We start from the raw sequence: 14,996 nt of genomic DNA, 5'->3' as shown, positions 1-14,996 counted from the left end.
GAAATAAGACGAAAAAACAGAAAACTTGAGTGTGCATAACTATTCACCCCCCCAAAGTCAATAGTTTGTAGAGCCACCTTTTGCAGCAATTACAGCTGCAAGTCTCTTGGGGTATGTCTCTATAAGCTTGGCACATCTAGCCACTGGGATTTTTGTCCATTCTTCAAGGCAAAACTGCTCCAGCTCCTTCAAGTTGGATGGGTTCCGCTGATGTACAGCAATCTATAAGTCATACCACAGATTCTCAATTGGATTGAGGTCTGGGCTTTGACTAGGCCATTCCAAGACATTTAAATGTTTCCCCATAAACCACTCAAGTGTTGCGTTAGCAGTATGCTTAGGGTCATTGTCCTGCTGGAAGGTGAACCTCCGTCCCAGTCTCAAATCTCTGGAAGACGGAAACAGGTTTCCCTTAAGAATTTCCCTGTATTTAGTGCCATCCATCATTCCTTAAATTCTGACAAATTTTCCAGTCCCTGCCGATGAAAAACATCACCACAGCATGATGCTTCCACCACCATGCTTCACTGTGGGGATGGTGTTCTCGGGGTGATGAGAGGTGTTGGGTTTGCGCCAGACATAGCGTTTTCTTTGATGGCCAAAAACCTCAATTTTAGTCTCATCTGACCAGAGTACCTTCTTCCATATGTTTGGGGAGTCTCCCACATGCCTTTTGGCAAACACCAAATGTTTGCTTATTTTTGTCTGTAAGCAATGGTTTTTTTCTGGCCACTCTTCCATAAAGCCCAGCTCTGTGGAGTGTACGGCTTAAAGTGGTCCTAAGGACAGATACTCCAATCTCCGCAGTGGAGCTTTGCAGCTCCTTCAGGCTTATCTTTGGTCTCTTTGTTGCCGCTCTGATTAATGCCCTCCTTGCCTGGTCCGTGAGTTTTGGTGGGCGGCCCTCTCTTGGCAGGTTTGTTGTGGTGCCATATTCTTTCCAGTTTTGAATAATGGATTTAATGGTGCTCCGTGGGATGTTCAAAGTTTCTGATATTTTTTTATAACCCAACTCTGATCTGTACTTCTCCACAACTTTGTCCCAGACCTGTTTGGAGAGCTCCTTGGTCTTCATGGTGCCGCTTGCTTGGTGGTGCCCCTTGTTTAGTGGTGTTGCAGACTCTGGGGCCTTTCAGTACAGGTGTATATATACTGAGATCATGTGACACTTAGATTGCACACAGGTGGACTTTATTTAACTAATTATGTGACTTCTGAAGGTAATTGGTTGCACCAGATCTTATTTAGTGGCTTCATAGCAAAGGGGGTGAATACATATGCACGCACCACTTCTCCGTTATTTATTTTTTAGAATTTTTGGAAACAAGTTATTTTTTTCATTTCACTTCACTAATTTTGACTATTTTGTGTATGTCCATTACATGAAATCCAAATAAAAATCATTTTCAATTACAGGTTGTAATGCAACAAAATAGGAAAAACGCCAATGGGGATGAATACTTTTCCAAGGCTCTCTACCTGTCCCTCATTTTAAGGTCAAACCCCTTTTTAAAAAATATGTAGAAACATTGAACATCTAATAGTCAAATCATAGAGTAAAAGCAGGTGAGCTGGTTTTACTATTTTGGGCCATTTTCTGGTGTTTTGTGGAGGAAAACTGAGCATGTCGAGCATAACAAGTCAACACTGTTACCCATAGATAGACAGGCTAAAAATATTTTAACATTATTTGTAATTTTTTTGTGAAGCTTCAATTGCCACTCCCTGTTGCACACAACAAGTTTCCATTCCCCCTGTCACATGGGGATTTATGGCTGATTTAAGAAGAATCGTCAACCCTGTTACAATCAACCCTGTTACTTTATTTGGCACTTAATAGGCACTTACTAAATAGTTTATTTTATTTTATTTCATCTATTGAGATAGGGAAACATGTTTTTTATGAAGTTGAACATGTATTCTTTATGACAGAATGTAAGAATGAGGTGCAATCATTATTTTATATATATATATATATAAACATGGGGGATTGGAAGTGATGCAGACAATTACATTGATGGAAGTTACAATCTATCTGCAATATTAAGCTGATCTAAACCCCCCCAAAAAAAAAAAAAAAAAAAGAATGAGGTGAAATCAAATGTTTTTTGGGACCAAGTTCCACTTCTCAAAAGGCACCGAATTGGTGGAACGACCCTAATATTATGAATATACAATTTCTTAACCCTGTGCAACATGGGCCAGGGAGGCATACAGGGATATTGGTATCCACAGTACTCCACCAATTATACATTTTTCAACTCAATACTTCTTGTCTTCCCCCCAATGTTTATTTTATTTAAAACTGCAAAGTTTTCTCTCTGCCTCAAGGCAAAATGTGTAGTATTGCAGGATATTAGCTTTAAAGCTGCAACAACAACAACATTCTCTCCGATGCCAAGAGGCAGGCCTTTAAAATGTTCATTCCCAGGGCCCGAGTCTTGGTTCGTTCGGCAATGCACTGCTGAAGTCATAGTAAAACTCATTGTATGCTATTTTTATCTATTTAATGCCATTATTTTACCTTTAGATTTGTGTGTATTGTTGTGAATTGTTAGATACTACTGCACTGTTGGAGCTAGGAACACAAGCATTTCGCTACACCTGCAATAACATCTGCTAAATATGTGTATGTGACCAATAAAATGTGACTTGATTTGATTTGATTTATATGCATTGGTTGAAGCTCAATGTTAAATTCAAATCTCCCTACCATCATATCTAAGCCACTTGGGTTGCACAGCAACAGTGCTAGTAGCTAGTTAACACCAGTCAGATGAGAGGCAAGCTCCAAACAAAGGAAGCTAGCTATATTTTGCTATGGAAAGTTTTGCGCCTTGACACTTGCATGTAATAAGCACAAATAAGATAGCTAATGTCCTAAGCTGCTATTGCTAGTTAGCTAGCCAACTAACGTTAGCTAGTAACATTAGCTAGCTACAAGCCAACAAGGCTTTAAAGTTAACGTTAGCTTTATGGACGTATCATGCACCGGCACAACTCAATGTTGACAATATAGCTATCCCACATCCTTCCACAAACAAAGCACAGCTAGCCATCTAGCTAGGTAGCTAAGTAAAGTTCATAGTCAACACCAAACTTTGGGAAATTGCCATGCTGCTAATGTATAATACATGCAATGCACATTGCTCATCTAACGTTAACGTTAGCTAACGTTACTCCATACATTAGTCAATCTGGCTTGCTTAGCAATGTAGCTAGCTAACGTTACAGCCCTTACCTTAAGCATTGATTCAGTAGGCTCCCTCCTCTGTCAATGCAATTTTCTTCTTGTCAATGTAATTAAAATGTGCGCTGACTGATTAACACAGTGTCAAGTTACTTTTCAATGTATTCCCGAAAACCTGAAGTCGCCATCAAAGTAAAAAGTAGCCAGGGGGGTGCGGGTGCACCCAGGTTAAACAACGCCAAAATCATTGCTTGCGCGACCTTTGCGCAGTCAAAAGAAAATGCCATGCTTGCTAACTTGGTTAGCTATGTGACCGTTTTCAACACATTTTTAAAGAGAAATAAACATCCAATCAGTACTGTGTGAATGAACAACAACAAAAGTTTCCTGTCATCACCAGACTGGCCATTTAAATAGAGTGTCAAGATAATGCGTTCATGACAGGGTTCGTAGCGTAAGCGTTAACGTCCCCGCCATGAAATCTGAAGGGTTTCCACTTAATTTAAGGTTAGGGTTAGGCATAAGCTTAGCAGTGTGGTTAAGGTTAGGGTTGAGGTTAGGTTTAAAATCTGATTTTAAGAAGAGAAATGGTAGAAATAGTCGGGATTTATGACTTTGTGGTTGTGGTAACTAGTGACGACCAATCTGAAGGTCCTGGATTCGACTCTCGGAGGAGACATTTCGACCATTCTCTTTGTTGTATAATTTTGACAACCCCCTCCCAGTCCCGACACACACACACACACAATGGCCCACACATGCATGGTGTGTGCTTATTTTAAATTATCAGGTGACTCTTAAATGAGCATAGTTGAGTGGCAATGTACAGGGACTGTGGGGTGTGTACTACTGCTAACTAGCTAGCACACAGTGTCCTTCTCTCCCACCTGCTGAACACCTGCCCTCGCCGTCGTAAACAGAACTGCGGGAAATCAGTGCCCGACAGGCAGGGGCGAAGGACACTGTCTACCGGTGTCCTAGCTATTGTTAGCTAACTAGCTACCTATCCCACCTGCTGTGTACCAGAGTCATTTGAAAGCGACAGTTCTTGTCTTTTTGGAAATTGAACTCAAATCTTACTGCTGACAATGTCATAAGAATTCATGCCCCCCCTATAAAGGCCATAAATCAAGCACTATGTTCATATTCAGAATGTATGCAACAGTGGAGGCTCCTCAGAGGATTAAAATTGTTAAATAAAAGAACCTTGTCAAACATTTAAAAAGTTATCCTTTTTAGATAAAACTATACTAAATATAATCACACGTGACCAAATCATTGATTAAAACACACTATTTTGCAATGAAGGTCTACAGTAGCCTCAACAGCACTCTGTAGGGTAGCACCATGGTGTAGCCGGAGGACAGCTAGCTTCTGTCCTCCTCTGGGTACATTGACTTCAATACAAAACCTAGGAAGCTCATGGCTCTCACCCCCTTCCATAGACTTACCTCCGGAGGACGTCATCCAAACTATCACAGCTCTTGCAGCATGAACTGACATGTTGTCCACCCAGTCAAAGGATCAGAGAATAAATCTAGTACTGAAAGCATAAGCTACAGCTAGCTAGTACTGCAATGTCTAAAATGTGGTGAGTAGTTGACTCAAAGAGAGAGAAAGACAATAGTTTTAACAGTTTTGAACAAGGAGAAGCAAGATAGAGATAGAGAGAGAGATTTTGTCTTTTTTTTTTCACTTTCAGTTTCACTTATTTAGCTAGCAAATGCAGCTAGCTAGTATAGCCTACTCAAACACCCTGCTCAAACAGAGGGATGCTATGTTAGCTAGCTGGCTATGACTATCCAACACAACACTGGAACTCTTCCAAGTCAAGGTAAGCTTTTGGTTTGACAAATTTATTGCCACCAGGGCCTGCTGGTGTAAGCATTAAACTGCTAACTGACTGCACACTGTAACGGTACTGCATGATTGTAGTGGGTTTACTAACGCGTTAGTTCTATTATCTATGTTGACTATGACGTTACTTTAGCTAATATGGTGACAACGACATAGGCTGTGTGTAGCGGTTATGATTTGGTTTGGCTAGGAAAGGTTTTTCCGCCTGGAAACATACAACTGATGTATTGTGCATTGAAGTCCACAAGCGAAGGGAAAAGGTGAGAAGAGGCGAGGGCATAGATGCGAGAAGGAATACAATGTGGCTGCTATGAAAGTGAACTGTGATTACGCGTGATCAGGGGTGTATTCATTCCGCTGATTCTGTTGAAAAACGTTTCTTAAACGGAAGCAAATGGAACAAAACGGGGATAACCATACCAAAATTTGTCCAATAGAAACTCTTATTTCCAACTGTTGGACTAATGATTACACCCTAGATCAGCTAGATGCAGGCAAGAGTGTGCAAGGCGGTAATGAATGTGTCACTGTCACCTCAAATCTTTCTCTCGACCTGTGTGTCCCTACATTGTAAACTTTAATTTATAGGCTAGGTTGTAGCAACCTCATGATTGGTATAGGGAACATTCAAGTATCATGTAATAGCCTAAACCTATCGCTGTAACATTGAACTGAGTGAATGGAATATGAATGACATTCATCCAATATGCTGTAACAGAAAAACGGCACTGACCGCCACTGGTATGCAATGTAGGTCAAGTCACCAAAAGTGTAAACACCTGATGGTGCACAAGCCCTGTGCTTTTAAAATGGCTGTGTTCCTATGGGAATTTGCGCATGTTTAGTGCCCCACCATCAGGTAAAAGATCACACTTTTTTTCCTTTCTTTTGTAAAATATTTTTTGAACAGTAATTGGTGACATTTTATTTCAAACCTAGACTTTCAAATGTCTTATTCGGAAAAAAAAAAAAAAAAACATTTCAGGGTTCTTTGCCCTGCTGTTTCTCGGGCTCTGTAGTAGTCACATCGTTTCTGACACCTTTATCAGAATCCACAGTTCTTACCTTTCTAGGACTTATAGTTTTGAAACTATTGTTTAGCGTTGTTTAGAAAATGCCACCAGAGGGTGTCAGAGTTTACAATTTTAAGTGTGTGCACTGTGCAGCTAACAATATAATCTCTACCCAAATAATCTCCCATGTTGTATGTACTGTAACAGTTTTGCATAACAATTCAATTTAATCCTCCAGAAACGACAGAACAAATAATGCAACAAATATTGTGGTTAAACTCAAATATACTAATTGATAAAAAACCTTTTTTTGACAAAATGTTTAAAAAAGGTATAATCTTCGTAAATGATATTATTGGTAGGACTGGTGGAGTTAAATCGCACATGCAGCTAACAAAAACATATGGAAATGTCTGCTCTACCCAAAATTACAACCAAATAATTGCAGCATTACCGCAAAAATGGAAAAGGAAAGTGGAAGGGGGAAAAAGTAAGGAACTTGTCTGTCGGCCTTGCTTTAAAGAATATAATTGGTTAATGAAAATTGTGATAAATAAAAAAGTATACCAGTTTCATTTAAGGACCAAAGGATTGACAGCCGTCCCATATAGATTGCAAAATAGTTGGGAAGAGATTTTTGACGTACCGATTCCATGGCATAGTGTTTATGAATTGATATGCAAAACGACGCCGGATTCAAAACTTAGAATTTTTCAATTTAAATTATTATATAAAATTCTTGCTACCAATAGAATGTTATTGATATGGGGGATACAATCTTCCCAGCTCTGCAGATTTTGCTGCGAAGAGACAGAATCATTAGATCATTTGTTTTGGTACTGTCCATTTTGTAGCTTGTTTTTGGACACAGGTCCAGGAATGGCTAAAGGATTGCAATATTTACCTGGAGCTAACCCTGCAGATAGCACTACTGGGTGATCTGAAAAGTCATAGTCAATCGATCAATAATATAATAATACTTTTAGCAAAAATGTTTATATTGAATTTACGATCTGTAGAAACAATGAGAATAGAAAGGTTCAGAACTTTTGTAAAACATCACAGTACAGTTGAAAAATATATGGCAAATAGAAATCCAATATGGATGGTGTTACGAGATAGTGTCACGGATTCTGCCGAGACTGCCCTTCCTTCTGGTTCGGGCAGGCTGCGGTGTTCGTCGTCACCGGAATACTAGCTGCTGCCGATCTATGTTTTATGTTTCTATGTTCACCTGGTTGTTGTCTAGTGTTGCACACCTGTTTCCCATTATAATATTATGTCCATCCCTATTTAACCTGTTCGCCCCCACTGTGTGTTGTGCGTGTTTGTTGCTTGTTACGAGTGTAATTTGTGAGCGGGTTTGCTCCTCCCTGTGTTTGGAGGTTTTGCTTGTTTCTTTACTATTCAGTAAAGTAGATTTTCATTTCATTCTGTGTCCTGCGCTTGACTCTGGCCTACCGCATTCCACAGACATTCATGACAGATAGATGGGAGGTGTTGAATGGAGCTGAAGGATGGGACTAATAACAACAACTAATAACAACAAGATAACTAATGTAAAGCATACTGTGTCCATAATAAGTATATAGGTTATAGGTTGAGAGCTTTTGTGAAAGAGCACAGTTAGAAAAATATGGCATATAGTAGCAAACCAGATGGACATCATGAAAATGATCAGAGGAAGTTCAGGAGTAAAAACAAACAAAATATAATTATTTTAGAATTTGACTGTCCATAAAATGTATATACAGTGGGGAGAACAAGTATTTGATACACTGCTGATTTTGCAGGTTTTCCTACTTACAAAGCATGTAGAGGTCTGTAATTTGTATCATAGGTACACTTCAACTGTGAGAGACTGAATCTAAAACAAAAATCCAGAAAATCACATTGTATGATTTTTAAGTAATTAATTTGCATTTTATTGCATGACGTAAGTATTTGATCACCTACCAACCAGTAAGAATTCCGGCTCTCACAGACCTGTTAGTTTTTCTTTAAGAAGCCCTCCTGTTCTCCACTCATTACCTGTATTAACTGCACCTGTTTGAACTCGTTACCTGTATAAAAGACACCTGTCCACACACTCAATCAAACAGACTCCAACCTCTCCACAATGGCCAAGACCAGAGAGCTGTGTAAGGACATCAGGGATAAAATTGTAGACCTGCACAAGGCTGGGATGGGCTACAGGACAATAGGCAAGCAGCTTGGTGAGAAGGCAACAACTGTTGGCGCAATTATTAGAAAATGGAAGAAGTTCAAGATGACGGTCAATCACCCTCGGTCTGGGGCTCCATGCAAGATCTCACCTCGTGGGGCATCAATGATCATGAGGAAGGTGAGGGATCAGCCCAGAACTACATGGCAGGACCTGGTCAATGACCTGAAGAGAGCTGGGTCCACAGTCTCAAAGAAAACCATTAGTAACACACTACGCCGTCATGGATTAAAATCCTGCAGCGCACGCAAGGTCCCCCTGCTCAAGCCAGCGCATGTCCAGGCCCGTCTGAAGTTTGCCAATGACCATCTGGATGATCCAGAGGAGGAATGGGAGAAGGTCATGTGGTCTGATGAGACAAAAATAGAGCTTTTGGTCTAAACTCCACTCGCCGTGTTTGGAGGAAGAAGAAGGATGAGTACAACCCCAAGAACACCATCCCAACCGTGAAGCATGGAGGTGGAAACATCATTCTTTGGGATGCTTTTCTGCAAAGGGGACAGGACGACTGCACCGTATTGAAGGGAGGATGGATGGGGCCATGTATCGCGAGATCTTGGCCAACAACCTCCTTCCCTCAGTAAGAGCATTGAAGATGGGGTCGTGGCTGGGTCTTCCAGCATGACAACGACCGAAACACACAGCCAGGGCAACTAAGGAGTGGCTCCGTAAGAAGCATCTCAAGGTCCTGGAGTGGCCTAGCCAGTCTCCAGACCTGAACCCAATAGAAAATCTTTGGAGGGAGCTGAAAGTCTGTATTGCCCAGCGACAGCCCCCGAAACCTGAAGGATCTGGAGAAGGTCTGTATGGAGGAGTGGGCCAAAATCCCTGCTGCAGTGTGTGCAAACCTGGTCAAGACATTCAGGAAACGTATGATCTCTGTAATTGCAAACAAAGGTTTCTGTACCAAATATTAAGTTCTGCTTTTCTGATGTATCAAATACTTATGTCATGCAATAAAATGCAAATGAATTACTTAAAAATCATACAATGTGATTTTCTGGATTTTTGTTTTAGATTCCGTCTCTCACAGTTGAAATGTACCTATGATAAAAATTACAGACCTCTACATGCTTTGTAAGTAGGAAAACCTGCAAAATCGGCAGTGTCTCAAATACTTGTTCTCCCCACTGTAGTATGTATGGGCTGGAAGTAGAGGCCTAAGCGTTTGATGTTCACTAGTTTACTCCAATTGGGGAAGGGGTAGTGGGGTTGGAAAGTAATGAAGGGAAATATAATTTAAAAAAGGATATGTGTGTCTGTGTATGGATGTATGTATATATATATGTATGTATGTATGAATGTATGTATATATATATGTGTGTGTGTGTGTGTGTGTGTGTGTGTGTGTGTGTGTGTGTGTGTGTATGTATTTGTATATGTGTATGTGTATGTATGTATGTATGTATGTATGTATGTATGTGTATATATATATTTGCGAGAAAAAATACATATGGGGGATTGGAAGTGATGCAGACAATTACATTGATGGAAGTTACAATCTATCTGAAATATTAAAGCTGATCTACACAAAAAAAAAAAAAAAAAAAAAAAGAGGTTTTCATAACATGCTGTTTTTGTGGATATGAAAATGTCGAATCCGGTCCAAACCTTGTTAGAAGGGACCTTACTGCTTTCCAAACCTTCCCTACTCCTAAGTCCCCTTCTCAGTTAGAGTCGTAGCATGATGACCTCAGCACTTCCTGATAAGCCTCTCTATGCTGTGATGTCATAAAAGAAAGCCCCATAGAGATCCGATTAAATTAATTAGTATTCTAATTCCTAATTCTAAGGAAAGCCCCCTCTAGAATGTTCTCTACAATGTTCTCCTTAGTTCTTTAGTTCCACATGGGAAGGATCATCATGTTCCCTTGGTTTTACTCTCTACCCTAATTCTCCTTTCTAACTTGTTTAATAACCCAAGTTACTGAACTCGGAAAGCCACTGACCACATATTATACAGCAGTTGATGTCAGGGTAGGGCAGCGTGTTACATAGAAATAGAGAGGGTGTAGTGAGGTTGGAAATTAGAGTTCTTTGACTGATATATGGATAATGAATACATTCCATTGAATGTCTGCAAAGTCAATATTTGAGTGAACACAATCAGCATTTGTGTGTGGAACCCTTTCATGTGTCTCATTCTTTTATTTCACATTTACATTTTAGTCATTTAGCAGACGCTCTTATCCAGAGCGACTTACCTGGGGAGGGAACCTATTTGGAAACCTGTCTTGTCTCGTATCGCTGGGGTAGTTTGATCTGTCACTGTCTCTCCAGTTCTTTACCCTTCTATTCGTTCTTTGCTCAAACTCTTTTTGTTCCTTTTTTACAATGCATTGCATATTCAGAAGAGGCAGCATGTAGGTATCTTAAAATGACACGCATTTTATCTCCCTGGCTGCATGAATCACCCTTTACTTTCTGTTTCTTTACTTTTTAACTTTTCTCTTGGTTCTGCTCTTTGTTTGAAGTATTTCTGTGTTGTTTTATTAAATGCAAAGCACTCTATATCTTAGTATAAAGAAGTAGTCATTAATTTGTGGAAGTTTCATTTTCTTTTTTTCTCATATGAGAAATTTGTACTGAGTATATGGAGTATTTGTACTGTATGTTCTCAGTACTAGTAATATGAGCTAATATTACCATGAATACTTTGATTTATTTTTACAGACAGAGTTGTGTGTCTCTAGATATCTTGATTAACTCGAGATTTTCTTACATTCTCTGTTTCTGTTTTTGTATTTGTGTTCTTGTTCTAGTCTTTTAAGTTTTCAGTTCCGTGACTTGACTGATGTTCCATCCTGCTCATTCCCCTCCTCTCCTCCCTCCTCTCCTCCCTCCTCTCCTCCCTCTTCTCCTCTCCTCTCCTCCCTCCCCTCCTCTCCTCTCCTCCCTCCCCTCCTCTCCTCCCTCCTCTCCCTCCCTTGCTCCTCCTGTCTTCCATGTGTTTTGTGTGGCTGCATGGTCTGGTTTTTGCACGTTTATGTAGCTTTCAACGATACACATAATATTTAATATCATTCTGTCTCTCTTTCTTTCTCTCTTTTCTTCCCCATTTTCTTTCCCGTCTGTTCTCTCTTTAGGGGACGTACTCTTTCAGATGGCTGAGGTCCACAGACAGATCCAGATGCAGCTTGAAGATATGGTGAGAAGAACACAGGACAATGATCAGGATGATGATGATGAAGAAAGCTTTTTGTCTCTTACAATTGCTCTGGCATCTCAACTCTAGGATCATCCAATCACGATCTATACCAGGAGCTAACTAAGTGTTTAGCTAATCCTTGTTTTAAAGCCAATGCCTGAAAATATGAAGATACTGTGAAATGCTTGTATCAAAGGAACAGAGCTCTACTACGCACACACGACCAATGGACTACTGCCTGCTTAACTATTGTTTTTATACACACTTACATCTCGCCTGTTCCTGCTCTTTCAGCACACAGCCAACTAATAGATGTTAAGAAAATATTATTGCTTCAGACTACTAAGACAAAAAGAGAAGAAAAGAGACCAAATGGCTTTGATACAGCCTGTGCAGTGCACTACTTTTGACCAGGGCTCATAAGCTTTGTTAAAAAAATAGTGCACTTTATAAGTAATAGGGTGCCATTTGGGACACAGTGACTTTAAGGGCCCTTTAGAAAGAGCAGTACTCCAAGGCAGACCGAAGGGGCCTTTCTTGTTTTTATTAATTAGAGCCAGTGTGTGAGGATTCCCTCAGTCATCTGAAGACATCACCTCAGCATGTGTTCATCTGGGACGTTTCATTATTTAGAGGCACCATTGATTTAGTTGTTTGTAGTTTGTTTTCAGTACCGCCTGGTCTGGGGCTGGAGATAACTCTGCTATTTGTCTCGATCGACGCAAAAGTAAATTGTGAACATACATACTCTTAGAAGAAAGGGTTCCTAAAGGGTTCTTCAGCTGTCCCCATAAGAGAACCCTGTTTGGTTCCAGGTAGAACACTTTTTGGTTCCATGTAGAACACTTTTGGATTCCATGTAAAATTATAATCCTCTGTGTAAAGGGTTCTACATGGAACTCAAAAGGGTTCTACCTGGAACCAAAAGGGTTCTACCTGGAACCAAAAAGGGTTCTTCAAAGGGTTCTCATATGGGGACAACCAAAGAACCCTTTTAGGTTCTAGATAGCACCTTTTTTTCTAACAGTGCACATGCGTGTGTTCACACACATATAAATAACCTCAATATTGGCATGAATTTAGACATAATTCACATACCGGTACTATACAATCCTTAATCCTTTGAGTTTGTCAGTTCCGATGTCAAGACAAACTTGTCTCTAGAAGTCATGTTGACACCACAACACGTGCTGACAGCCAGCCAGACTAGTTGGATGTTTTTAAAAACAAACAAGTCTGGTTTGGAAGTTGAGAAAGTAACAACCTGAGGCAGGTTCTATTCCTATCTGTGTTTATGATGAGATGTGTGGGTGTATCTTATGTTATCATTAACACTTCGGGGTCCTTTCTGTCCTCCAGCTGAAGTCGTTCCACAATGAGCTTTTGACAGAGCTGGAGAAGAAGGTGGAGCTGGATGCACGTTACCTGAATGTGAGTGTCCTCCTAGGAACGGCCATTCATTGTTGTCTCCCATTCATTCACTTCAGTAACTCTCCTTGTTGTTTAGCACCTTCTAAATGCACCTTTAGGTGTGTTCTCACCTTCACTCTGTGGTAAGGGTTATAGGTTGACGGCCCTTACAAATATCGCTTATTTTGACCTATAATTACCCGTAGTTACTAGTTGTGTTCTCACGACAGCATTCATTTCATTTTAGTTCAGTTTTACACGATGCCTCTATATAGTTCTGTGTCAGTGTTGTGTGTATTCTGAAGGGAAGGCCTCATTAACAAAGAGTTGAAGCAGACTAGTGCTTTTAACTGTATTTCACGTCAGCTAGCTAGGCCTCCTTATGGATCAGCAGAAACCAGGATAGGATCCACATTCTCATCAAATCATCAGTTAAAGACAAACTCCACAGCTTTCTGAGCACTTCTTTTAATTTCCCCCAGGTTTTAATCATAACCACTCTGCAATAAAGTTACATGAATTACTTTCCTCTCATACTTTCCACTCCATGAATTCCTGGGTATTACCCATTTTAGGAAAATAAGAAGACGTAGAAGTTGGAGTTTTAATTAAGCGATAAACACATTTCTAGAGATAATTGAAGAGTGTTGGATTTGTTTCTTGATGTTCTCGCTCTTTCAAAGCTTTCCCAGACAACTTCTGTGGAATTGGGAATCTTAAATAAAGGCCTACTATGAATGTCATCCCAATGAAGCATCTCTTTAAATGAAAGTGTAATTGCTGGATGCTCACAAAATAAAATCTGTACCAGAGTCACTAATATAATAATACTGTAGCCTCTATTTGAAATTCATATTGACCTCATCAGTTCATTTGAGGCCGTGTTTGGCAGGCTGGCATATGGTGCCCTGTTCTCTCTCGCTCTCTCGCGCTCTCTCTCTCTCTCTCTCTCTCTCTCTCTCTCTCTCTCTCTCTCTCTCTCTCTCTCTCTCTCTCTCTCTCTCTCTCTCTCTCTCTCTCTCTCTCTCTCTCTCTCTCTCTCTCTCTCTCTCTCTCTCTCTCTCTCTCTCTCTCTCTCTCTCTCTCTCTCTCTCTCTCTCTCTCTCTCTCTCTCTCTCTCTCTCTCTCTGCTCTGCACCGTTAATTCAGCATTGACAAAAGTAATTAGCCACGCTCAGCTAGGTTTTTCCATCAGACAGGGTTGGATTAATGGGAAGAGAGAGGGATGGGAGGATAGAAGGACAGAGGGATAGAGGGATAGGAGGAGAGAGAGATAGCATAATCAGCCAAGTCCCTATGATGCCAGACCAAGCCATTCCCTTGCATTATGTTATATTGCATCAATCAGTAAATAAAAGGTGGTCAGGTGGTTTGAAATGCGACCAAATAAATAATTAAAATGGTAGAACACTAGTCTAGGGTAGCCAATGACTGTATACACAATAAAAAATGCTAGTTAGTACCCAAACATTTTTTGTTTCATTTTGTCCCTGTAGGGGAACACTCTTTGGGCTGTGGAGAACCTTTTGATATCGGTTCTTTGGATAACCCTTTATATAACAATTTGTATAATTGTGGACGGTTATACCAGGAACCAGAGGGTTCTTCATTACACTGTTAAATATTTCCCAGCTACTGGTAAGGGACAGTACGCTTCTTTATTCAGATTACTTAGGAGTTACCCTCACTTGGGATTTGAACTCACAACCTCTTGTTTGCTAGCAACCTGAATTTCCTGCTACACCACTGGGTGTGTGGGTATGATAGAGATTAATAAAGATTAGAACCAGTAGAAATTATTTCATTTGTCCCTATGAGGGATCCCTTTTGGGTGCTACGTAGAACCCTTTGATTTTTTTTTAACCCTCTCACAAGGAACCCTGGTTGGTTCTTTGTTTTGTCCCTGTAGGGGAACCCTTTTGGGTTCTATGTAGAACCATCTCATGAAGAATCCACTGGTTCCAGGGTTCTGTTATTTGTCCATATGGGGGAACCCTTTTGGGTGCCCCGTAGAACCCTTTAATTTGTCGCTGTGGGGGAACCCGTTTGAGTTCCATTTAGAACCCTCTCATGAAGAACCCTCTGGTTCCAGGTAGAACCAAATACAGGTTCTACTGTTATACTTAGAGGATACTTCAGATGCACTTATGGCAC

The 14,996-nt window shown here is 40.4% G+C and overlaps 1 protein-coding gene across 5 annotated transcripts in view; it reads left to right on the top strand.

Moving 5' to 3' along the window:
- Positions 1–14,996, top strand: part of baiap2b (BAR/IMD domain containing adaptor protein 2b) — a 155,966-nt gene that overhangs the window by 79,590 nt on the left and 61,380 nt on the right. For 3 of the 5 annotated variants that reach the window (XM_041889033.1, XM_041889042.1, XM_045213147.1), the window contains exons 4-6: positions 10,636–10,647; positions 11,371–11,432; positions 12,792–12,863. In XM_041889033.1, coding sequence (XP_041744967.1) covers positions 10,636–10,647; positions 11,371–11,432; positions 12,792–12,863 — 146 coding nt within the window. The remainder of the gene's footprint in view (positions 1–10,635; positions 10,648–11,370; positions 11,433–12,791; positions 12,864–14,996) is intronic. The other 2 variants (XM_045213148.1, XM_045213146.1) reach the window with 1 other exon arrangement.

Source organism: Coregonus clupeaformis, unplaced genomic scaffold (genome assembly GCF_020615455.1).
Source record: "Coregonus clupeaformis isolate EN_2021a unplaced genomic scaffold, ASM2061545v1 scaf0080, whole genome shotgun sequence".
Classification (NCBI taxonomy): domain Eukaryota; kingdom Metazoa; phylum Chordata; class Actinopteri; order Salmoniformes; family Salmonidae; genus Coregonus; species Coregonus clupeaformis.
This window is presented reverse-complemented; position numbering and strand designations above follow the sequence as displayed.